The sequence below is a fragment of the Oncorhynchus gorbuscha genome, linkage group LG01 (genome assembly GCF_021184085.1).
Source record: "Oncorhynchus gorbuscha isolate QuinsamMale2020 ecotype Even-year linkage group LG01, OgorEven_v1.0, whole genome shotgun sequence".
Taxonomy (NCBI): domain Eukaryota; kingdom Metazoa; phylum Chordata; class Actinopteri; order Salmoniformes; family Salmonidae; genus Oncorhynchus; species Oncorhynchus gorbuscha.
The window spans coordinates 5,631,704-5,659,410 of NC_060173.1; the positions used below are offsets into that span (position 1 = coordinate 5,631,704).

The 27,707-nt window shown below is 43.3% G+C and overlaps 1 protein-coding gene across 1 annotated transcript; it reads left to right on the forward strand.

The window, feature by feature from the left end:
• Positions 1 to 10,929: 10,929 nt before the first annotated feature.
• Positions 10,930 to 26,904, forward strand: LOC124031646. The gene is made up of 12 exons (XM_046343144.1): positions 10,930 to 12,084; positions 15,643 to 15,694; positions 16,137 to 16,154; positions 16,743 to 16,832; positions 17,104 to 17,205; positions 23,076 to 23,237; positions 23,326 to 23,430; positions 23,551 to 23,717; positions 24,204 to 25,050; positions 25,502 to 25,627; positions 25,820 to 25,964; positions 26,147 to 26,904. The coding sequence occupies exons 1-12, from the start codon at positions 11,380 to 11,382 to the stop codon at positions 26,640 to 26,642; spliced, it is 3,015 nt and encodes a 1,004-aa protein (XP_046199100.1). The 5' UTR covers positions 10,930 to 11,379; the 3' UTR covers positions 26,643 to 26,904.
• Positions 26,905 to 27,707: the final 803 nt, after the last annotated feature.

Consider the following 27,707-nt stretch of genomic DNA (forward strand, 5'->3'; position numbering starts at 1 on the left):
TCTTGGTTGATGCCGGGACAAATCATCTTGGTTGATGCCGGGACAAATCATCTTGGTTGATGCCGGAACAAATCCTCTTGGTTGATGCCGGGACAAATCATCTTGGTTGATGGCACATTTTCCATTCTAATACTTGACCCTTCGAGTTCCTTTCCACCTGTGGATTTCACCTACTGCTTGAGATGCTCACATGACAAACACTAGATAATATCTAGCTGACATGAATATACAACCTTTTGTGAATACCTACTTATTTAAATTCTTAGACTTATGTATTCCTGTTCATGTAATTATTCTGATGATTGTAATTTGATAATTTATTGTAATTATTATATTGTAGTTTAGTGTATATACAAAGTTACATGATACAATAAACTATTCACCTATACCACATAAAAGTAATACAATTCATTTGGACTATCGATTTTGTGTTTATTTCTGCTGTTGCGTGGTTGCCATATTTGGAATTTCTGTGATTTTAAGGTTTTTAAAAAAAAAAGCAAAGCAAAAATATGTTTTTACATATATCTCAATATGACAATGATGTCGATGATGATCGGATTTATTTTGTAACATATTTACCAGAGGTGGGACCAAGTCACTACTGCAGGAGACACAAGCAAGTCTCAAGTGACAAGGTCTAAGTCCACGTTGTTCATTCTTAAGAGCAAGTCGAGTCGATTCACAAGTCTTAAATTAAAATCTATACATGCAATGAATTGTCAACTACAAATTGAGACCTTGGAACTATAAGGTTCTGCCATTTCTTTTGTCAAAACGGATTTAGTCACATATATAATAGATCTTTAAAATGGTTCTATAGCCTATGGTTCTATCTACTCATTCAAATAAATTCATCTATAGCCTACAAAGAAATACATTGTGAATAATTTGCGAGTGCGACACAATAGGCCTGTAGGGACATAAAGCGCTCAGCATTTAAACAACCCTTCGCTGTATTAAATCATTATTATAGTCTATAACTTTCGCATGTGACTGTGACTTACTTAGAATTAAATACAGATGAAATTTTAAAAAATGCCTTATTAGGCTCAGTCTACAGTGCTTTTGAATTCATTTTTAAAAACAGCAGTTTGGCGAGTCTGGTGCTTCAGGCTCATATGATGGTTCCTGGAGGGCCGGACAGCAGTGGACAAATCCTCTCCAGACTTGCAGAGCCACTGGGGATGCGCAACACCCTTTAGGCCTCTCTTGCCAGGCTGGCCAGAGATGCATAGCTTTTTTTCTATCTCTTAAGGTTTTTAGGCAAAATTACCCAATCAAAATGGAAAGCTCCTTGAATGTGGGAATATGCCAGGCCTATTGTATGGATAATAGAACAAAAATGAACAAACCTTTTGAAAGCAGATTTTAAAAATGTGCTACAATGACACACTTAGTTATCTACCCACCTCGTTCCTTTCTTTTAGCATATGCACATAGTAAGTATACCATCATGCTTTCAGGATACGTGTCTTTTCAGATTCCACAATGATTCTTTAGTTGTGGACATTACATCACCACACTCTCTCTCCTCCATCTTTGTAAGTCACCTTGATTTTGCACCATTGTGTTTTTATCAGTTTTTGTATGAACATGTAAAGCGAACTCCAAGACAGTAGCTAAAGCAAGGTGCTATAGCAGTACACAAGTAGACTACAGATGCATGCTGGGCCGGGCATGCCCTGAGCTCGTGAAGTGAGTGCTACTGGAGCAGGCGAGTAGGCCGACGCTCCAGCCTTTGGGCACGCGCCACTCCCCACTCTGCTCGCCTAACGTTACTCTGTCTTGAACAAGTCCATTTGATGGAAACATCTCTGGTGGGAAAATGCGCATATTGTTTTTATGCAGGTTTGAAGAATATTCGCATGAAAATCTGTCACCTATTTGGATGAAAACCCATATTTTGTTGATAACATAGCTGGCGCTAATAGTGGAATGATAAGTGTTTTCACAGTGTTACTTAACAGCAAGTGGCGAGATTGGCAATGGGACCGCTGTGATATTCGCCTACTGATTTCTGCCGCCTGCGTGACATCTGTTGTCAAACTGGGAAAGCTGTTTTGTTCCACTAGCTTCAAACAGTTATAGAGATATTTTGGTGGCGATTTAGATACATTGATTCCCTACACTATTCAGTGCTTGTTTTCTCACAAACTGAAATTGTGCAAACAGTGTAGAATTTGAGTAACCAGTGCGATAAGTACGGTGCGATTTCCACTAGATAACACAGCCACAAAGTCAGAAACAAGTTTTACCAGTTTGATATGCATTTGAATTTGATTTATTTCACCTTTTTTTAACCAGGTAGACTAGTTAAGAACAAGTTCTCATTTACAAATGCGACCTGGCCAAGATAAAGCAAAGCAGTGCAACAAAAACAACAACACACAGTTACACATGGAATAAACAAAATATACAGTCAATAACACAATAGAAAAATGTACATACAGTGTGTGCAAATGGAGTAAGGAGGTAAAGGCAATACATATCATTGGGTTCTATATGATAACCACTGGAGTTATTTTGGACAATAATGTCCTTCTGTAGCTCAGTTGGTAGAGCATGGCGCTTGTAACGCCAGGGTAGTGGGTTCGATCCCCGGGACCACCCATACGTAGAATGTATGCACACATGACTGTAAGTCGCTTTGGATAAAAGCGTCTGCTAAATGGCATATATTATTTATATTATTATTATTATATTATATATGGATGTCTTATTGTCCAATTTGTGTCTCACCTTTTCATGGTCATGGATCCAGCTTTGGTCGAACTAACGTCATATTTGACATTTCGTAGCAGATTTAGGCAGCAGGTTATGAGAATTAGGTTAAGTTTATGAAAAAGGCTATGGATTAACTAACCCCCCCCCCCACAAATAATACATTTGACAATAGCTGGATCCCTTTTAGCCAGGACCTTTTTTTTCATAAACCTAGATTACATGATTCCATTCATACATTGTTTTTTTATTGATCTGTTGTCAGGAGAGCAGGCCTAGGCTTCCTACCGTCGTATTCAAAAGGATTCAGCTCATTTCTCCAGTCATATAAAGTGTAGAATGGCATGAAATGTTTATCAAAGGGCAACATTTTCCAGTGCAAAGGAAACGTCTCTGATGTTCCTATAAACCTATGCCACTACACACTTATCAGCCACGGCCTAAATGATCACTAGCCACTACTCATAACATTAGGAATAGTAGATGATAGAGGCATACAGTCCTTTGTTATAAAGGGGCATTTTTGTGGAGAAAAATAGCTTCCCAAAAACTCACACGACACATGCTAATTTCTAGACTACAAGCTACAAGCTATACATACAGCTATATAAGCTATATATACAGTACCAGTCCAACGTTTGGACACACCTACTCATTCAAGGGTTTTTCTTGATTTTTACTATTTTCCGCATTGTAGAATACTAGTGAAGATGTGAACACTATGAAATAACACATATGGAATCATGTAGTAACCAAAAAAAAGTTTTAAAGGAAAAATATATTTTAGATTTTAGATTCTTCAAAGTAGCTACCCTTTGCCTTGATGACAACTTTGCACACTCTTGGCATTCTCTCAACCAGCTTCACCTGGAAGGCTTTTCCAACAGTCGTGAAGGAGTTCCCACATATGCTGAGGTGATTGTGGAGGCCAGGTCATCGATGCAGCACTCCATCACTCTCCTACTTAGTCAAATTGCCCTTACACAGCCTGGAGGTGTGTTGGGTCATTGTCCTGTTGAAAAACACACTATAGTCCCACTAAGCATAAACCAGATGGGATGGCGTATCGCTGCAGAATGCTGTGGTAGCCATGCTGGTTTAATAAGTGTGCCTTTAATTCTAAATAAATCACAAGACAGTGTCACCAGCAAAGCACCATCATACCTCCTCCATGCTTCATGGTGAGAACCGTGAAGCATGGAGGAAAACGACAGTCCATCATTACTTTAAGACAAGAAGTTCAGTCAATCTGGAAAATTTCAAGAACTTTTAACATTTTCAAGTGCAGTTACAAAAACCATCCAGCGCTATGATGAAACTGACTCTCATGAGGACCGCCACAGGAAAGGAAGACCCAGAGTTACCTCTGCTGCAGAGGATAAGTTCATTGGAGTTAACTGCACTTCAGCCCAAATAAATGCGTCACAGATTTCAAGTAACGGACACATCTCAATGTCAACTGTTCAGAGGAGGCCGCGTGAATCATGCCTTCATGGTCGAATTGCTGCAAAGAAACCACTTCTAAAGGACACCAATAATAATAATAAGAGACTTGCTCGGACCAAGAAACACGAGCAATGGACATTAGACCGGTGGAAAATTGTCCTTTGGTCTGATGAGTCCAAATTTGAGATTTTTGGTTTCAACTGCCGTCTCTGTGAGATGCAGAGTAGGTGAACCGATGATCTCTGCATGTGTGGTTCCCACCGTGAAGCATGGAGGAGGAGGAGGTGTGATGGTGCTTTGCTGGAGAAACTGTCAGTGATTTATTTAGAATTCAAGGCACACAACCAGCATGGCAAACACAGCATTCTGCAGCGATACACCATCCCATCTGGTTTGCGCTTAGTGGGACTATCATTTGTTTTTCAACAGGACAATGACTTGAAACACACCTCCAGGCTGTGTAAGGGCTATTTGACCAAGAAGGAGAGTGATGGAGTGCTGCATCAGATAACCTGGCCTCCACAATCACCCGACCTCAACCCAATTGAGATGGTTTGGGATGAGTTGGACCGCAGAGTGAAGAAAAAGTAGAAAACAAGTGCTCAGCATATGCAAAAGCATTCCTCATGAAGCTGGTTGAGAGAATGCCAAGAGTGTGCAAAGCTGTCGTCAAGGCGACGAGTGGCTACTTTGAACGAATCTAAAATATATTTTGATTTGTTTAACACTTTTTTGGTTACTACATGATTCAAATCAAATCAAATCAAATCAAATTTATTTATATAGCCCTTCGTACATCAGCTGATATCTCAAAGTGCTGTACAGAAACCCAGCCTAAAACCCCAAACAGCAAACAATGCAGGTGTAAAAGCACGGTGGCTAGGAAAAACTCCCTAGAAAGGCCAAAACCTAGGAAGAAACCTAGAGAGGAACCGGGCTATGTGGGGTGGCCAGTCCTCTTCTGGCTGTGCCGGGTAGAGATTATAACAGAACATGACCAAGATGTTCAAATGTTCATAAATGACCAGCATGGTCAAATAATAATAAGGCAGAACAGTTGAAACTGGAGCAGCAGCACAGTCAGATGGACTGGGGACAGCAAGGAGCCATCATATCAGGTAGTCCTGGGGCACGGTCCTAGGGCTCAGGTCCTCCGAGAGAGAGAAAGAAAGAGAGAATTAGAGAGAGCATATGTGGGGTGGCCAGTCCTCTTCTGGCTGTGCCAGGTGGAGATTATAACAGAACGTGGCCAAGATGTTCAAATGTTCATAAATGACCAGCATGGTTGAATAATAGTAAGGCAGAACAGTTGAAACTGGAGCAGGAGCATGGCCAGGTGGACTGGGGACAGCAAGGAGTCCTCATGTCAGGTAGTCCTGGGACATGGTCCTAGGGCCCAGGCCAGTTGAAACTGGAGCAGCAGCATGGCCAGGTGGACTGGGGACAGCAAGGAGTCATCATGTCAGGTAGTCCTGGGGCATGGTTCTAGGGCTCAGGTCCTCCGAGAGAGAGAAAGAAAGAGAGAAGGAGAGAATTAGAGAACGCACACTTAGATTTACACAGGACACCGAATAGGACAGGAGAAGTACTCCAGATAAACAAACTGACCCTAGCCCCCCGACACATAAACTACTGCAGCATAAATACTGGAGGCTGAGACAGGAGGGGTCAGGAGACACTGTGGCCCCATCCGAGGACACCCCCGGACAGGGCCAAACAGGAAGGATATAACCCCACCCACTTTGCCAAAGCACAGCCCCCACACCACTAGAGGGAAATCTTCAACCACCAACTTACCATCCTGAGACAAGGCCGAGTATAGCCCAGTATAGATTCCATATGTGTTATTTCATAGGTTTTATGTCTTCACTATTATTCTACAATGTAGAAAATTGTGAAAATCAAGAAAAACCCTTGAATGAGTAGGTGTCCAAATGTTTGACTGGTACTGTATACTGAAAAAAAATAAACTCAACATGTAAAATGGTATATTGATTAGACAAGTATTCAACCCCCTGTGTCAATGTTATAATAACCTTTGGCAGCGATTGCAGCTGGGAGTCTTTCTGGGTAAGTCTCTAAGAGCTTTGGATTGTACAATATTTGCACATTATTCTTTAAAAAATTATTCAAGTTCAGTTGATCATTGCTAGTGTAACTGTATTGCTTCCGTCCCCCTCCTCGCCCCTACCTGGGCTCGAACCAGGGATCCTCTGCACACGTCAACAACTGACACCCACGAAGCATCGTTACCCATAACAGTATAACAGTATAGCTTTCCTCCATCGCTCCACAAAAGCCGTGAGCGATGGAGGAAAGCTATACTGTTATACTGTTATGGGTAACGATGCTTCGTGGGTGTCAGTTGTTGACGTGTGCAGAGGATCCCTGGTTCGAGCCCAGGTAGGGGCGAGGAGGGGGACGGAAGCAATACTGTTACACTAGACAGCCATTTTCAAGCGGATTTTAGTCAAAACTGTAACTAAGCCACTCAGGAACATTCAATGACATCTTGGTAAGCAACTACACTGTAGATTTGGCCTTGTGTTTTAGGTTATTGTCCTGCTGAAAGGTGAATTTGTATCTTGGTGTCTGTTGGAAAGCAGACTGAACCAGATTTTCCTCTTAAGATTTTGTGCTTAGCTCCATTCCATTTCTTTTTATCCTGAAAAACTCCTTAGTCTTTGCCGATGACAAGCATACTCATAACATGATTCGGCCACCACCATGCTTGAAAATATGAAGAGTGGTACTCAGTGATGTGTTGCATGGGATTTCCCCCAAACATAATGCTTTGTATTCTGGACATGAAGTTAATTTCTTTGCCACAACCTATTATGAGACTTGTTAAGCATATTTTCATTCCTGAACTTGCTGTACATAGTCCATCTGTAAATAGCCCACCCAATCTACCTACCTCATCCCCATATTGTTTTTATTTACTTTTCTGCTCTTTTGCACACCAGTATTTCTACTTGCACATCACCATCTGCTCATCTATCACTCCAGTGTTCATTTGCTAAATTGTAATTACTTTGCTACTATGGCCTATTTATTGCCTTACCTCCTCACGCCATTTGCAAACACTGTATATAGACCTTCTTTTTTTCTATTGTGTTATTGACTGTACGCTTGTTTATTCCATGTGTAACTCTGTTGTTGTTGTTTGTGTCTCACTGCTTTGCTTTATCTAGGCCAGGTCGCAGTTGTAAATGAGAACTTGTTCTCAGCTGGCCTACCTGGTTAAATACAGGTGAAATAAATTATTATTATTATTATTTTAAACTTAGTCTTGCTATAACAAAAGGTTGAATTCATTTGTAATTTATTTGTAAAACAAAATTAAAAACATAATTCCAATTTGACATTATTGTGTGTAAGCCAGTGACAAAAAATAAACATTTAATCAAATGTAAATTCAGGCTGTAACACTAAATGAGTCGTGAATACTTTCTGAAGGCCCTCTTTTGTTATGCTGAGTGACCGACAGAGAACTGATACCACTGTATGTTATACTGAGTGACTGACAGAAGGGGAACTGATACCACTGTATGTTATACTGAGTGACTGACAGAAGGGGAACTGATACCACTGTATGTGTAACAGTAGAACTTTAGACCGTACCCTCGCCCATATCCGGTCGCGAACCAGGGACCCTCTGCACACATCAACAACAGTCAGCCTTGCAGAGCAAGGGGAACCACTACTTCAAGGTCTCAGAGGAAGTGACGTCACCGATTGAAACGCTATTTAGCGCGCACCACTAACTAAGCTAGCCGTTTCACATCCGTTACACTCACCCCCCTTTTGACCTTCTCCTTTTCCGCAGCAACCAGTGATCCGGGTCACGGCACCAATGTAACAGTATAACTTTAGACCGTCCCCTCGCCCATACCCGGGCGCGAACCAGGGACCCTCTGCACACATCAATAACAGTCACCCACGAAGCATCGTTACCCATCGCTCCACAAAAGCCGCGGCCCTTGCAGAGCAAGGGGAAACACTACTTCAAGGTCTCAGAGCAAGTGACGTCACCGATTTAAACGCTATTTAGCGTGCACCGCTAACTAAGCTAGCCGTTTCACATCCGTTACATATGTTATACTGAGTGACTGACAGAGAGAGAACTGATACCACTGTATGTTATACTGAGTGACTGACAGAGAGGGAACTGATACCACTGTATGTTATACTGAGTGACTGACAGAGAGAGAACTGATACCACTGTATGTTATACTGAGTGACTGACAGAAGGGGAACTGATACCACTGTATGTTATACTGAGTGACTGACAGAGAGAGAACTGATACCACTGTATGTTATACTGAGTGACAGAGAGAGAACTGATATCACTGTATGTTATACTGAGTGACTGACAGAGAGAGAACTGATACCACTGTATGTTATACTGAGTGACTGACAGAAGGGGAACTGATACCACTGTATGTTATACTGAGTGACAGAGAGAGAACTGATATCACTGTATGTTATACTGAGTGACTGACAGAGAGAGAACTGATACCACTGTATGTTATACTGAGTGACTGACAGAAGGGGAACTGATACCACTGTATGTTATACTGAGTGACTGACAGAAGGGGAACTGATATCACTGTATGTTATACTGAGTGACTGACAGAGAACTGATACCACTGTATGTTATACTGAGTGACTGACAGAAGGGGAACTGATACCACTGTATGTTATACTGAGTGACTGACAGAGAACTGATACCACTGTATGTTATACTGAGTGACTGACAGAGAGAGAACTGATACCACTGTATGTTATACTGAGTGACTGACAGAAGGGGAACTGATACCACTGTATGTTATACTGAGTGACTGACAGAAGGGGAACTGATACCACTGTATGTGTAACAGTAGAACTTTAGTGTACCCTCGCCCATATCCGGTGAACCAGGGACCCTCTGCACACATCAACAACAGTCAGCCTTGCAGAGAACCACTACTTCAAGGTCTCACGATTGAAACGCTATTTGTATGTTATACTCACCCCCTTTTGTGCAGCAACCAGTGATCCGGGTCACGGCACCAATGTAACAGTATAACTTTAGACCGTCCCCTCGCCCATACCCGGGCGCGAACCAGGGACCCTCTGCACACATCAATAACAGTGTTATCGCTCCACTGAGGGGAAACACTACTTCAAGGTCTCAGAGCAAGTGACGTCACCGATTTAAACGCTATTTAGCGTGCACCGCTAACTAAGCTAGCCGTTTCACATCCGTTACATATGTTATACTGAGTGACTGACAGAGAGAGAACTGATACCACTGTATGTTATACTGAGTGACTGACAGAGAGGGAACTGATACCACTGTATGTTATACTGAGTGACTGACAGAGAGAGAACTGATACCACTGTATGTTATACTGAGTGACTGACAGAAGGGGAACTGATACCACTGTATGTTATACTGAGTGACTGACAGAGAGAGAACTGATACCACTGTATGTTATACTGAGTGACTGACAGAAGGGGAACTGATATCACTGTATGTTATACTGAGTGACTGACAGAGAGAGAACTGATACCACTGTATGTTATACTGAGTGACTGACAGAAGGGGAACTGATACCACTGTATGTTATACTGAGTGACTGACAGAAGGGGAACTGATACCACTGTATGTTATACTGAGTGACTGACAGAAGGGGAACTGATACCACTGTATGTTATACTGAGTGACAGAGAGAGAACTGATATCACTGTATGTTATACTGAGTGACTGACAGAGAGAGAACTGATACCACTGTATGTTATACTGAGTGACTGACAGAAGGGGAACTGATACCACTGTATGTTATACTGAGTGACAGAGAGAGAACTGATATCACTGTATGTTATACTGAGTGACTGACAGAGAGAGAACTGATACCACTGTATGTTATACTGAGTGACTGACAGAAGGGGAACTGATATCACTGTATGTTATACTGAGTGACTGACAGAGAACTGATACCACTGTATGTTATACTGAGTGACTGACAGAAGGGGAACTGATACCACTGTATGTTATACTGAGTGACTGACAGAGAACTGATACCACTGTATGTTATACTGAGTGACTGACAGAAGGGGAACTGATACCACTGTATGTTATACTGAGTGACTGACAGAAGGGGAACTGATACCACTGTATGTTATACTGAGTGACTGACAGAAGGGGAACTGATACCACTGTATGTTATACTGAGTGACTGACAGAAGGGGAACTGATATCACTGTATGTTATACTGAGTGACTGACAGAGAGAGAACTGATATCACTGTATGTTATACTGAGTGACTGACAGAGAGAGAACTGATATCAACACTCCTACTCTGTGCCATTGTGGATTGGTGCTACAGGAAAATAATTATGTCGAAATGACGTGCCAGTACAATTATGGATATTACTGTATGTAAGGATGTTAACATGGTGCTTTCAGCCTTTCAGAAACAAAGAAAGTCTTATAACAGAGCATACTGGTCTATGTGCTCATCATTCAATGGGCTCAGTTCAAGTCTCACTTGTTCACTTAAAGAATGCCTTCCTTGTTCAGAATTATCTTGAAAAAAAATGGTGCAATTTTTTTTATTTTCAAGCAGCATGCACTTGGCAATAAATCAACCCCCCCCCCCCCCCCAAAAAAAAAAAACACCACAATAAGAATGTGAAATTAGAATGATAAAAGGAAAAAATCCCTATGCGGCTGAATCCATTTCATGTCCCCATATATGGTCACTGTTGCGGATGATAAAATCGAGTCAAAAGACATTGGACGCGAAGCTGTTCTCCAGAAGTTTCCAGAGTTGCGCAATGAAATCTCGCTTGACACTCAGAAAAGAAAAGACAAGTTGTTCTGTGCCTTCGGACAGCTTCACGACAACTTTTCTTCGGATTTCTTCCAATAGAATTACAGAAGAACTGTCTCTCGTTTGTTACCTAGCAATAGCATACAACTGTCTGTAACGTAGTATGTTTGTGCCTCGGTGGATGTAAGATCCAGCGTCTAGATCACTGAGTTCTGTGTATGCGTATCGGATGTATGCGCCTAGATCACCGTGTTGTGTGTGTCAGTAGGGACTAGTGGAACACATCTGGAGAGGAAACAGTGAACTAAAAAGCTTGCTGGTAGCATATTTCACATTAAAAATTGGGGGAGGGGGGGGGGGATTGTCAGGACTCAGGACAGGAAGTAGGATGGTGAGGGAGGGAGGTGGTTGTCTGGGACTCCCAGGGATGTTACGAGTTTTCTTGTTGGGGACTTGTGCTCTTACGGTCCTGAGCTCTGCAGGCTTGGTGTTCCTTCTGGTGCAACACATGCACCTGTCAGCCCACCTGGCCCGGTTGGATCTACAGCTCCAGGTGCTCTCAGAGACTTCTGGCGCCGTGCTGCATCATTCTGCAGCAGTATCCCTCCGGGCCAGCGGGGACCCTGGAGAGGAAGCTTCCCACAGGACCAGCAGGGACCCCGGAGAGGAAGCTTCCCACAGGACCAGCAGGGACCTTGGAGAGGAAGCTTCCCACAGGACCAGCAGGGACCCTGGAGAGGAAGCTTCCCACAGGACCAGCAGGGACCTTGGAGAGGAAGCTTCCCACAGGACCAGCAGGGACCCCGGAGAGGAAGCTTCCCACAGGACCAGCAGGGACCTTGGAGAGGAAGCTTCCCACAGGACCAGCAGGGACCCCGGAGAGGAAGCTTCCCACAGGACCAGCAGGGACCTTGGAGAGGAAGCTTCCCACAGGACGAGCAGGGAAGACCCAGGCAGAGAGGAGGCAGAAAGGGAGCTGCAGCATGGCCGACCCCGCAATAAGAGGAGCCAGGCTGGGAAACACCAGACTAAGCGACAGCAGAAACGTGGCGACAGGGACATGATGATAATGATGACATACTCTATGGTCCCGGTAAGAATCCTCAGAAATATTTACTACATGAATTAGAGGCAGTATGTTATGTGTCTACTAAGTGAGTTATAGTAGGTTATTTTTCATTTATTTTTTACCTTTATTTAACCAGGCAAGTCAGTTAAGAACAAATTCTTATTTACAATGACGGCCAAGGAACAGTGGGTTAACTGCCTTGTTCATGGGGCAGAACGACATATTTTTACCTTGTCAGCTGGGGGGATTCGATCTTGCAACTTTTCTATTACTAGTCCAACGCTCAAACCACTAGGCTACCTACCGCCCCTCCACTCTAACCACTAGGCTACCTAGCTCCCCTCCACTCTAACCACTAGGCTACCTAGCTCTCCTCCACTCTAACCACTAGGCTACCTGCCGCCCCTCCACTCTAACCACTAGGCTACCTGCCGCCCCTCCACTCTAACCACTAGGCTACCTGCCGCCCCTCCACTCTAACCACTAGGCTACCTGCCGCCCCTCCACTCTAACCACTAGGCTACCTGCCGCCCCTCCACTCTAACCACTAGACTACCTGCCGCCCTTCCACTCTAACCACTAGGCTACCCTGCCGCCCCTCCACTCTAACCACTAGGCTACCTCCCACCCCTCCACTCTAACCACTAGGCTACCTGCCGCCCCTCCACTCTAACCACTAGGCTACCTGCCGGCCCTCCACTCTAACCACTAGGCTACCCTGCCGCCCCTCCACTCTAACCACTAGGCTACCTCCCACCCCTCCACTCTAACCACTAGGCTACCTCCCACCCCTCCACTCTAACCACTAGGCTACCTCCCACCCCTCCACTCTAACCACTAGGCTACCTGCCGCCCCTCCACTCTAACCACTAGGCTACCTCCCACCCCTCCACTCTAACCACTAGGCTACCTGCCGCCCCTCCACTCTAACCACTAGGCTACCTGCCGTCCCTCCACTCTAACCACTAGGCTACCTCCCACCCCTCCACTCTAATCACTAGGCTACCTGCCGCCCCTCCACTCTAACCAATAGGCTACCTGCCGCCCCTCCACTCTAACCACTAGGCTACCTGCCGCCCCTCCACTCTAACCACTAGGCTACCTGCCGCCCCTCCACTCTAACCACTAGGCTACCTGCCGCCCCTCCACTCTAACCACTAGGCTACCTGCCGCCCCTACACTCTAACCACTAGGCTACCCTGCCGCCCCTCCACTCTAACCACTAGGCTACCCTGCCGCCCCTCCACTCTAACCACCAGGCTACCTGCCGTCCCAGGTAGATAGTTATTGTAGGCTATTTTTGTAATTTAGTGACTGGATATATTTTTATACTCCTTTCTCTTACTTATCCCCCCCGGTGGGAATTGAACCCAACAAAAACCCTGGTGTTGCAAGTGCTGAGAGCCACATTGGATCATACCATACGTTATGTGGTATGTAGAGTATAAACTGGAACAAGACTCTGCTACAGTTTAAGACAAGACCAGCTGGGACTTGTCACACGTTTTTTTTTCTTATGCATGTAGATCATCATTTATGATTACACAACGTTAAGTTACTGTAGAGTTTGTTTTCGAGGAAGGAAGATTCAATCTGGAATAGTTTAGTATTCTCACTCTCCATATGTTCAGAGTCATTTCCTCTTTTCAGTCTTCTGGGATTAGCAGAAAATGTCCTTCCCATGCCAAGAATCATCTCATTGGAAGTCTGTGGATATATGATTAAGAGGAGGAAAACTGAGCATGCGTCTGAAATATATCCTATTCCCTGTATAGTGCACTACTTTTAGAAAAGTTTATATAGGACCCTGGACTAAAGTAGTGCACTATATAGGGAATAGGGTTCTATAGGGCCCTGGTCTAAAGTAGTGCACTATATAGGGAATAGGGTTCTATAGGGCTCTGGTCTAAAGTAGTGCACTATATAGGGAATAGGGTTCTATAGGGCTCTGGTCTAAAGTAGTGCACTATATAGGGAATAGGGTTCTATAGGGCTCTGGTCTAAAGTAGTGCACTATATAGGGAATAGGGTTCTATAAGGCTCTGGTCTAAAGTAGTGCACTACATAGGGAATAGGGTTCTATAGGGCTCTGGTCTAAAGTAGTGCACTATATAGGGAATAGGGTTCTATAGGGCTCTGGTCTAAAGTAGTGCACTATATAGGGAATAGGGTTCTATAGGGCTCTGGTCTAAAGTAGTGCACTATATAGGGAATAGGGTTCTATAGGGCTCTGGTCTAAAGTAGTGCACTATATAGGGAATGGGGTTCTATAAGGCTCTGGTCTAAAGTAGTGCACTATATAGGGAATAGGGTATTATAGGGACTCTGGTCTAAAGTAGTGCACTATATAGGGAATAGGGTTCTATAGGGCTCTGGTCTAAAGTAGTGCACTATATATAGGGAATAGGGTTCTATAGGGCTCTGGTCTAAAGTAGTGCACTATATAGGGAATAGGGTTCTATAGGGCTCTGGTCTAAAGTAGTGCACTATATAGGGAATAGGGTTCTATAAGGCTCTGGTCTAAAGTAGTGCACTATATAGGGAATAGGGTTCTATAAGGCTCTGGTCTAAAGTAGTGCACTATATAGTGAATAGGGTTCTATAGGGCTCTGGTCTAAAGTAGTGCACTATATAGGGAATAGGGTTCCATTTGGTACTCTGCCAAACTCATAGTAATATAAAAGGGGAGCCGCTCTAGGAGCTCAGATGCAAAAATATTTATGTCCAACGTTTGGACAGACAAGCTGTCTTCATCAGGGTATGATGACAAACACTGTGGGGGTAACTAGTTTATATAGTGTTAGAAGACACACACAGGTGTCTGTAATCATGGCCGGGGGTGGCCTGATATCATTGGTTAATTCTCATATATTAAAATAGCATACAAAAAAACAAATGGATAGCGTACAATCATAGATACAATTTCGCTACGTAAGCCTACTAACATTTACAACATCACAATAATCACAAGAATGTCTTCAGATCTGGAACGAATTGCAAAAATCGTTGAAGTTGGAGACTTTTATCTCCCTCACCAACTTCAAACATCTGCTATCTGAGCAGCTAACCGATCGCTGCAGCTGTACATAGTCTATCGGTAAATAGCCCACTCATTTTTACCTACCTCATCCCCGTACTGTTTTTATTTATTTACTTTTCTGCTCTTTTGCACACCAGTATCTCTACCTGTACATGACAATCTGATCATTTATCACTCCAGTGTTAATCTGCTAAATTGTAATTATTCGCCTACCTCCTCATGCCTTTTGCACACAATGTATATAGACTCTTTAAAAACAAAAAAATACAAAATAAAAATTCTACTGTGTTATGGACTTGTTTATTGTTTACTCCATGTGTAACTCTGTGTTGTTGTCTGTTCACACTGCTATGCTTTTCTTGGCCAGTTCGCAGTTGTAACTGAGAACTTGTTCTCAACTAGCCTACCTGGTTAAATAAAGGTGAAATAAAGATCTAAGACTACGTTGAGACCGAAGGGAGCAAAGGTCTTTAAATGAAAGATCCAAGCTGTAGTTTAAGTTGCTGTTATTGTCACCGTTTCCCTTCACTTGTGTCTTTCAGATCAAGGTCCTGTTGGAACTATGTAACAGCACAAAAGACATGTGTTTAACAGGTGCGTTATTGTTGTTGAAATAGCTCTTCTAATATCTAGGGTACACAGACAGGTAACAGACAGGTAACAGACAGGTTTTTTTATTTTTTATTTTACCTTTATTTAACTAGGCAAGTCAGTTAAGAACAAATTCTTATTTTCAATGACGGCCTAGGAACAGTGGGTTAACTGCCTGTTCAGGGGCAGAACGACAGATTTGTACCTTGTCAGCTCGGGGGTTTGAACTTGCAACCTTTCGGTTACTAGTCCAACGCTCTAACCACTAGGCTAAGAAAAACACATTTTTTTTTAAAACTACAATTATTAAAATAAAAAAACATTAGCAACAGCCTTAATACAGACAGTACCTCATTGAAACGCTGTATGTTGACTATTGCACAATGACATGGACATGAATACAAAAAGGTACATTCCTAACCATTCATTCCATTCTACATTACAGGCTCACCAGGACCTCCAGGTAAAACAATCAAGAACACTTTGCATCAATCAAAGCATGACAGAAGGGAAAAGGGGGGGGGGGATACCTAGTCAGTTGTCCAACTGAAAGCCTTCAACTGAAATGTGTCTTCTGCATTTAACCCAACCCCCCTCTGAATCAGAGAGGTGAAGGGGGGGGCTGCCTGAATCGACATCTACGTCTTCGGCGCCCCGGGGAACAGTGGGTTAACTGCCTCGTTCAGGACCCGGGGAACAGTGGGTTAACTGCCTTGTTCAGGGACCGGGGAACAGTGGGTTGACTGCCTTGTTCAGGGCCCGGGGAACAGTGGGTTGACTGCCTTGTTCAGGGCCCGGGGAACAGTGGGTTAACTGCCTTGTTCAGGGCCCGGGGAACAGTGGGTTAACTGCCTTTTTCAGGCCCCGGGGAACAATGGGTTAACTGCCTTGCTCAGGGGGGGCAGAGCGATAGATTTTGCACCATGTCAGCTCGGGGATTTGATCCAGCAACCTTTCGGTTACTGGCCGAATGTTCTAAAAAATGTTTTTTTAAATGCATCTAGTCATACATGTAGTTATCAATGATCATACAGGATGGTATCTGTTCAAGGCACTCCGGGTGTGGATGGGAAGCCAGGTGTCAATGCTACGGAAGGCATATCAGGACCACCTGGACCTGCAGGGAGACGAGGGAAAAAAGGTCAGACACTGTTGGTGGTATGTGATTTTTTTTGTTGTCCATACACAAGTGCTCTATTATACATGTGCAGACCAGTGGAGGCTGGTGTCACCTTAAATTGGAGGACTTGTAATTAATTATATTCCAGCCATGACAATGATTCCATCTTCCAATTCAAAATGACACCAGCCTCCACTGGTACAGACCTAACGAAACTAAATAATTTAAAGAAATCAGTTAAAAAAAAAAAGAATCCATCCATAACTATCATGATGACCCTTTGCCTGTCCAGGTCTCCCTGGAGAGAGAGGGGAGCCTGGGGTGAAAGGAGACGTGGGAGACCCTGGAGCTCCAGGACTGAAGGATGAGACCTCCAATGACATCTTCATAGAGGGTAAAAGAGGGTAGAGTTCTCATTCTCTTAAAAATCCATTTTACTAGCTTAATCCCCCTACTAGTTTATCTTACTAGTTCATCTTACTAGCTCACATGACTAGTTCACCTTACTAGTTCATCTTACTAGCTCATCTTACTAGCTCACCCTACTAGTTCATCTTACTAGCTCACCTTACTAGCTCACCTTACTAGCTCACCTTACTAGCTCACCATACTAGCTCACCCTACTATCTCACCCTGCTAGTTCATCTTACTAGATCACCCTACTAGTTCATCTTACTAGCTCACATGACTAGTTCATCTTACTAGATGATCTTACTAGCTCACCCTACTAGTTCATCCTACTAGCTCTCCCTACTAGTTCATCTTACTAGCTCACCCTACTAGCTCATCTTACTAGCTCACCCTACTAGTTAATCTTATTAGCTCACATGACTAGTTCATCTTACTAGCGCACCCTACTAGTTCACCTTACTAGATCACCCAACTAGCTCACCCTACTAGTTCATCTTACTAGCTCACCCTGCTAGTTCATCTTACTAGTTCACCCTACTAGTTCATCTTACTAGCTCACCCTACTAGTTCATCTTACTAGCTCACCCTACTAGGTCATCTTACTAGCTCACCCTACTAGTTCATCTTACTAGATCACCCTACTAGTTCATCTTACTAGCTCACCCTGCTAGTTCATCTTACTAGCTCACCCTGCTAGTTCATCTTACTAGATCACCCTACTAGTTCATCTTACTAGCTCACCCTGCTAGTTCATCTTACTAGCTCACCCTGCTAGTTCATCTTACTAGCTCACCCTGCTAGTTCATCTTACTAGCTCACCCTGCTAGTTCATCTTACTAGCTCACCCTGCTAGTTCATTTTACTAGCTCACCCTACTAGTTCATTTTACTAGCTCACCCTGCTAGTTCATCTTACTAGATCACCCTGCTAGTTCACCTTACTAGATCACCCTACTAGTTCATCTTACTAGATCACCCTGCTAGTTCATCTTACTAGATCACCCTACTAGTTCATCTTACTAGTTCATCTTACTAGTTCACATGACTAGTTCACCTTACTAGCTCACCCTACTAGCTCACCCTACTAGTTCATCTTACTAGCTCACCCTACTAGCTCACCCTGCTAGTTCATCTTACTAGATCACCCTACTAGTTCATCTTACTAGCTCACATGACTAGTTCATCTTACTAGATGATCTTACTAGCTCACCCTACTAGTTCATCCTACTAGCTCTCCCTACTAGTTCATCTTACTAGCTCACCCTACTAGCTCACCCTGCTAGTTCATCTTACTAGCTCACCCTACTAGTTCATCTTACTAGCTCACCCTACTAGTTCATCTTACTAGCTCACCCTACTAGCTCATCTTACTAGCTCACCCTACTAGTTCATCTTATTAGCTCACATGACTAATTCATCTTACTAGCTCACCCTACTAGATCACCCAACTAGCTCACCCTACTAGTTCATCTTACTAGCTCACCCTGCTAGTTCATCTTACTAGTTCACCCTACTAGTTCATCTTACTAGCTCACCCTGCTAGTTCATCTTACTAGCTCACCCTGCTAGTTCATCTTACTAGCTCACCCTGCTAGTTCATCTTACTAGCTCACCCTACTAGTTCTTCTTACTAGATCACCCTACTAGTTCATCTTACTAGATCACTCTACTAGATCACCCTACTAGTTCATCTTACTAGCTCACCCTACTAGGTCATCTTACTAGCTCACCCTACTAGGTCATCTTACTAGCTCACCCTACTAGGTCATCTTACTAGCTCACCCTACTAGGTCATCTTACTAGCTCACCCTGCTAGTTCATCTTACTAGCTCACCCTGCTAGTTCATCTTACTAGCTCACCCTGCTAGTTCATCTTACTAGCTCACCCTGCTAGTTCATCTTACTAGCTCACCCTGCTAGTTCATCTTACTAGCTCACCCTGCTAGTTAATTTTACTAGCTCACCCTACTAGTTCATTTTACTAGCTCACCCTGCTAGTTCATCTTACTAGTTCATCTTACTAGCTCACATGACTAGTTCACCTTACTAGCTCACCCTACTAGCTCACCCTACTAGTTCATCTTACTAGCTCACCCTACTAGCTCACCCTGCTAGTTCATCTTACTAGATCACCCTACTAGTTCATCTTACTAGCTCACATGACTAGTTCATCTTACTAGATGATCTTACTAGCTCACCCTACTAGTTCATCCTACTAGCTCTCCCTACTAGCTCATCTTACTAGCTCATCCTACTAGTTCATCTTACTAGCTCACCCTACTAGTTCATCTTACTAGCTCACCCTACTAGCTCATCTTACTAGCTCACCCTACTAGTTCATCTTATTAGCTCACATGACTAATTCATCTTACTAGCTCACCCTACTAGATCACCCAACTAGCTCACCCTACTAGTTCATCTTACTAGCTCACCCTGCTAGTTCATCTTACTAGCTCACCCTGCTAGTTCATCTTACTAGCTCACCCTGCTAGTTCATCTTACTAGCTCACCCTACTAGATCACCCTACTAGTTCATCTTACTAGCTCACCCTACTAGGTCATCTTACTAGCTCACCCTACTAGGTCATCTTACTAGCTCACCCTACTAGGTCATCTTACTAGATCACCCTACTAGTTCATCTTACTAGCTCACCCTGCTAGTTCATCTTACTAGCTCACCCTGCTAGTTCATCTTACTAGCTCACCCTACTAGCTCACCCTACTAGCTCACCCTACTAGCTCACCCTACTAGCTCACCCTACTAGCTCACCCTACTAGCTCACCCTGCTAGTTCATCTTACTAGATCACCCTACTAGTTCATCTTACTAGCTCACATGACTAGTTCATCTTACTAGCTCACATGACTAGTTCATCTTACTAGATGATCTTACTAGCTCACCCTACTAGTTCATCTTACTAGCTCACCCTACTAGCTCATCTTATTAGCTCACATGACTAGTTCATCTTACTAGCTCACCCTACTAGTTCACCTTACTAGCTCACCCTGCTAGTTCATCTTACTAGCTCACCCTACTAGGTCATCTTACTAGCTCACCCTACTAGGTCATCTTACTAGCTCACCCTACTAGTTCATCTTACTAGCTCACCCTACTAGTTCATCTTACTAGCTCACCCTGCTAGTTCATCTTACTAGCTCACCCTGCTAGTTCATCTTACTAGCTCACCCTGCTAGTTCATCTTACTAGCTCACCCTGCTAGTTCATCTTACTAGCTCACCCTGCTAGTTAATTTTACTAGCTCACCCTACTAGTTCATTTTACGAGCTCACCCTGCTAGTTCATCTTACTAGATCACCCTGCTAGTTCACCTTACTAGATCACCCTACTAGATCACTCTACTAGTTCATCTTACTAGATCACCTTACTTGATCATCTTACTAGATCACCCTGCTAGTTCATCTTACTAGCTCACCCTGCTAGTTCATCTTACTAGCTCACCCTGCTAGTTCATCTTACTAGCTCACCCTGCTAGTTCATCTTACTAGCTCACCCTGCTAGTTCATCTTACTAGCTCACCCTGCTAGTTCATCTTACTAGCTCACCCTGCTAGTTCATCTTACTAGCTCACCCTGCTAGTTCATCTTACTAGCTCACCCTGCTAGTTCATCTTACTAGCTCACCCTGCTAGTTCATCTTACTAGCTCACCCTGCTAGTTCATCTTACTAGCTCACCCTGCTAGTTCATCTTACTAGCTCACCCTGCTAGTTCATCTTACTAGCTCACCCTGCTAGTTCATCTTACTAGCTCACCCTACTAGCTCACCCTGCTAGTTCATCTTACTAGATCACCCTACTAGTTCATCTTACTAGCTCACATGACTAGTTCATCTTACTAGATGATCTTACTAGCTCACCCTACTAGTTCATCCTACTAGCTCTCCCTACTAGCTCATCTTACTAGCTCATCCTACTAGTTCATCTTACTAGCTCACCCTACTAGTTCATCTTACTAGCTCACCCTACTAGCTCATCTTACTAGCTCACCCTACTAGTTCATCTTATTAGCTCACATGACTAATTCATCTTACTAGCTCACCCTACTAGATCACCCAACTAGCTCACCCTACTAGTTCATCTTACTAGCTCACCCTGCTAGTTCATCTTACTAGTTCACCCTACTAGTTCATCTTACTAGCTCACCCTGCTAGTTCATCTTACTAGCTCACCCTGCTAGTTCATCTTACTAGCTCACCCTGCTAGTTCATCTTACTAGCTCACCCTACTAGATCACCCTACTAGTTCATCTTACTAGCTCACCCTACTAGGTCATCTTACTAGCTCACCCTACTAGGTCATCTTACTAGCTCACCCTACTAGGTCATCTTACTAGCTCACCCTACTAGTTCATCTTACTAGCTCACCCTGCTAGTTCATCTTACTAGCTCACCCTGCTAGTTCATCTTACTAGCTCACCCTGCTAGTTCATCTTACTAGCTCACCCTGCTAGTTCATCTTACTAGCTCACCCTGCTAGTTCATCTTACTAGCTCACCCTGCTAGTTAATTTTACTAGCTCACCCTACTAGTTCATTTTACTAGCTCACCCTGCTAGTTCATCTTACTAGATCACCCTGCTAGTTCACCTTACTAGATCACCCTACTAGATCACCCTACTAGTTCATCTTACTAGATCACCCTACTAGTTAATCTTACTAGCTCACCCTACTAGGTCATCTTACTAGCTCACCCTACTAGGTCATCTTACTAGCTCACCCTACTAGGTCATCTTACTAGCTCACCCTACTAGGTCATCTTACTAGCTCACCCTACTAGTTCATCTTACTAGCTCACCTTACTAGCTCACCTTACTAGCTCACCCTACTAGCTCACCCTACTAGCTCACCCTACTAGCTCACCCTACTAGCTCACCCTGCTAGTTCATCTTACTAGATCACCCTACTAGTTCATCTTACTAGCTCACATGACTAGTTCATCTTACTAGCTCACATGACTAGTTCATCTTACTAGATGATCTTACTAGCTCACCCTACTAGTTCATCCTACTAGCTCTCCCTACTAGCTCATCTTACTAGCTCACCCTACTAGTTCATCTTACTAGCTCACCCTACTAGTTCATCTTACTAGCTCACCCTACTAGCTCATCTTATTAGCTCACATGACTAGTTCATCTTACTAGCTCACCCTACTAGTTCACCTTACTAGATCACCCAACTAGCTCACCCTACTAGTTCATCTTACTAGATCACCTTACTTGATCATCTTACTAGATCACCCTGCTAGTTCATCTTACTAGCTCACCCTGCTAGTTCATCTTACTAGCTCACCCTGCTAGTTCATCTTACTAGCTCACCCTGCTAGTTCATCTTACTAGCTCACCCTGCTAGTTCATCTTACTAGCTCACCCTGCTAGTTCATCTTACTAGCTCACCCTGCTAGTTCATCTTACTAGCTCACCCTGCTAGTTCATCTTACTAGCTCACCCTGCTAGTTCATCTTACTAGCTCACCCTGCTAGTTCATCTTACTAGCTCACCCTGCTAGTTCATCTTACTAGCTCACCCTGCTAGTTCACCTTACTAGCTCACCCTGCTAGTTCACCTTACTAGTTCATCTTACTAGATCACCCTGATAGTTCATCTTACTAGATCACCCTACTAGTTCATCTTACAAGATCACCCTACTAGTTTATCTTACTAGCTCACCCTGCTAGTTTATCTTACTAGCTCATCCTCAACTACATTTGAGCTACTAAACACTGATTTTGCAGATAGTTACAATTGATGTTTTACTTGCAATGATCATAATTGTATTAAATACTGTAAATGTTTTTCTGAGAAGCTTTTTCCGATCCTGTTCCTCTGGTTGTGTTCGAAGGGCCTCCGGGTCCAAGGGGCCCTCCTGGCCCTGCCGGTCCCCCTGGTCTACCTGGCCCCCCAGCGACCTTAGAGGACCCAGAACCCTCTAGAAATAGGACCATGAGAGCACAGTTGTTAGAGAACACCTGTTTCCATCAAGACAACATGTCTGACTCTCTGGGTGAGTATGCGGTTCAGAGATTCCACCAACAATGACATGCATTCATCCTCACTGTAAAACACTGTTCCATTTTTCTCTACACTATTAGGTACAGAGAATGCAGCCACAAGCAGTGAGACCTTAAATGTAACCAACGCAGAGACTGTTAATATAACCATCAGGGCACACATCCATCAAGCCAACATGTCTTCGGGTGAGCATAGTGTCTTGGCAGAGATTCCACCACCAACAACAACTCAGAATCACCATGTATGAACATAAGTTTATTCCTCAGTGTAAAAACAACAACACTGTTGCATCTCTCTCCCCTTAGAGTCAGCGAATCTGGCTGCAAGTAATGACATGAATGTAACTGACACCGAGAATGAGGAATTAAATAACCGACAAATGACATACACCGAGATTGTGGAAGAAGGACATTTGAACGCAACTGACAGCGAGATTGTGGAAGAAGGACCTTTGAACGCAACTGACAGCGAGATTGTGGAAGAAGGACTTTTGAACGCAACTGACAGCGAGATTGTGGAAGAAGGACCTTTGAACGCAACCGAGATTGTGGAAGAAGGACCTTTGAACGCAACCGAGATTGTGGAAGAAGGACATAGGAACGCAACCGAGATTGTGGAAGAAGGACCTTTGAACGCAACTGACAGCGAGATTGTGGAAGAAGGACCTTTGAACACAACTGAGATTGTGGAAGAAAGACCTTTGAACGCAACCGAGATTGTGGAAGAAGGACCTTTGAATGCAACCGAGATTGTGGAAGAAGGTCCTTTGAACGCAACCGAGATTGTGGAAGAAGGACCTTTGAACGCAACTGACAGCGAGATTGTGGAAGAAGGACCTTTGAACGCAACTGACAGCGAGATTGTGGAAGAAGGACCTTTGAACGCAACCGAGATTGTGGAAGAAGGACCTAGGAACACAACCGAGATTGTGAAAGAAGGACCTAGGAACGCAACCGAGATTGTGGAAGAAGGACCTTTGAACGCAACCGAGATTGTGGAAGAAGGACATAGGAACGCAACCGAGATTGTGGAAGAAGGACCTTTGAACGCAACTGACAGCGAGATTGTGGAAGAAGGACCTTTGAACACAACCGAGATTGTGGAAGAAAGACCTTTGAACGCAACCGAGATTGTGGAAGAAAGACCTTTGAACGCAACCGAGATTGTGGAAGAAGGACCTTTGAACGCAACCGAGATTGTGGAAGAAGGTCCTTTGAACGCAACCGAGATTGTGGAAGAAGGACCTTTGAACGCAACTGACAGCGAGATTGTGGAAGAAGGACCTTTGAACGCAACTGACAGCGAGATTGTGGAAGAAGGACCTTTGAACGCAACCGAGATTGTGGAAGAAGGACATAGGAACGCAACCGAGATTGTGGAAGAAGGACCTTTGAACGCAACTGACAGCGAGATTGTGGAAGAAGGACCTTTGAACGCAACCGAGATTGTGGAAGAAGAACCTAGGAACACAACCGAGATTGTGGAAGAAGGACCTAGGAACACAACCGAGATTGTGGAAGAAGGACCTAGGAACACAACCGAGATTGTGGAAGAAGGACCTAGGAACACAACCGAGATTGTGGAAGAAGGACCTAGGAACACAACCGAGATTGTGGAAGAAGGACCTAGGAACACAACCGAGATTGTGGAAGAAGGACCTAGGAACACAACCGAGATTGTGGAAGAAGGACCTAGGAACACAACCGAGATTGTAGAAGAAGGACCTAGGAACACAACCGAGATTGTGGAAGAAGGACCTTTGAACACAACCGAGATTGTGGAAGAAGCAGCATTTAGGAAAACTGGTATGAAACTTTTTAAATCTATAAAGGGGTTGAATTAGGATGGTGAAGGTATTAAAATTGTCTTCATAATGGATTGCATTTTCCCTATTCCCCCCAATGACACCTTGAATGTAACCGACATAGAGGATGCGAAAGAAGAACCTGTTTGGAAAGCTGGTATCAAAACTATTTGTTCATAGGCAACACTGGGGGTTCAATTGGGATGTTGAAGGTAGATTATTGTTCTTCATAATTGGTTGCATTTTTGTCAACAGAAGGCCTTAAAGTCTTCACTGTTCCCTCCAATGTAACCACAGCATTTAAAAAGTACAGCCTGGAAGCTTAGCTTGTACTAGTGTACTATACCTTCAGCCTTTACTCGTGAGCGCCCCCTAGTGGAAACTGTTGCCGAGTGAAATTATTTCAAACATTGTCATTATTTAATTTCCATGTTTCTCTTTCGTATCCATAGAATACATTATCAAAACCATAACGTGCTTTCCAAACGTCATTAAAATGGAAACTACATTTGGAGTTTGGATGCAAGATGCAGCCCGGGTGAACGATAGCCACATTTGGATGGCTGGACACTTTGCAGGTACAGTGCTTTTGGCAAGTCGTAATGGAAATACCAGTAATATTGAGGAACCGTGTTTTTATAATTAGGGAAAACTCGAGGCCGAAGAAATAAATCAGCTGGTACAATACATCAAGTGTATATAAGTTGCAACAATGAATCCCTTTCCAGTAGAAAGATACTGTGTGTGTGCGATTTACATTTGGCTTTCAGGTCGAGTCTTGCAGGAGTACAAGAGCATTGCATCATTTCCTAACAGCAGGTCTATTGACATGAGGAAGTTCTACCAGGGTTGTGGCCACATCATCTACAACGGGTCTGTTTACTATCACAATGCAGGAACCTCGAAAGTTGTCAAGTAAGTGTTTCTTTACTGCAGTTTAAAGCAACACGTATATTATCAGATAAAAAAATATATATAAAAAAAAAATTAAAAAAATATGCCATTTAGCAGACGCTTTTATCCAAAGCGACTTACAGTCATATATATTGTACATGATTCTAAGTGTTTTATCCATTCTCAATATTTTGATTTTACAGGGATAACCTGAAGACCAGGAGATTACAGACACTGGCCATTGAGGATGCTCTTTACCACAATCGAACCTATCTCTTCCACAACTCCAAGACGTACTTTAAGTTTGCTGTGGACGAGAACGGACTGTGGCTCATATATGCTTCAGCTATCAGTGGAACCGTGATGGTGGCCAAGTTAAACCATAAGAGGTTTTCTGTGTCGTCTGTGGTTAGCACGTCCTATCCTGTACCGAGCGCTGGGAATGCCTTTGTTGCATGTGGAGTTCTGTATCTGACTGACACCAAAGATACAAAAGTCACACATGCCTTTGACTTAATGAAAGAGAAACCTTTGAATGCCAGTTTGGATCTCAGATCAGCCAATGGTATAATGGCCATGTTGTCATATTATCCCGAAAATCAACTTTTGTACATGTGGGACAACAGCTATGTGAAAATATGCAAGGCTTATTTTACTTTGGATCAAAAAAGTCTAGTCAAATGTTATGGTCGTAAATAAATCTTATGATCGCGGGAGACATTCTGCCAAGGAGAATACAGTCAGTCACAAGTAGTGACACCTTGAATGTAATCAATGCAGAGAAGGTTCTATTAACAATCAGAGCACACACCCATCAAGCCAACACCCATCAAGACAACACCCAAGAAGCCAACGCCCATCAAGCCAACGCCCACCAAGCCAACGCCCATCAAGCCAACGCCCACCAAGCCAACGCCCACCAAGCCAACGCCCATCAAGCCAACACTCATCAAGCCAACACCCATCAAGCCAACACCCAACAAGCCAACACCCAACACCCAACAAGCCAACACCCATCAAGCCAACACCCAACAAGCCAACAAGCCAACACCCAACAAGCCAACACCCAACAAGCCAACATGTGACTGTTCTCATTTTTTAAGAATTTGAGTGTCATAAAATATAAATTTTTGTATAATATTTTTAATCAATATTTTTCTTCTTGTTCTCATTCATTTTGTACAATTACCAATAAAAAACATGTTCTTTTCATATTTTACAGTAATTCTCTATCTGATCCTCAATTCAATCAACTGTAAATCCAGCCCTCTTTCCCTTTCAAAGTTTGATAATGCAATACACTACATCCACTAAAGTCTGACCTCAAAACAAACAAATAGAAAAAAACTAAATTCTGTAACAACGCGAACAGAACAAGGCTCAGTAAACAGAATATCAGATCAATAAAGACATGACACAATCTATATTTAGGCCAGTGATATTAACAGTAAACAGAATATCAGATCAATAAAGACATGACACAATCTATATTTAGGCTAGTTAAAAACATAGTAAACAAAAAGGTGAATGTAGACTCAAATAACCAAAACACAGCCTACAGCCTACTACGGTGAGATGTATCCTGTAGCGGTCCTGCCAAACAAATAGGCCTAAAAAATATATTATAATAATAATAATAAATGCATTTTTTAAAATCATTCAAAATCACAGCGGAAGCCAATCCAGGAAAAGAAAAAAAAATGGGACTACCAATCACAGCCGGATGTGATACAGCCTGGATTTGAACCAGGGACTGTAGTGACA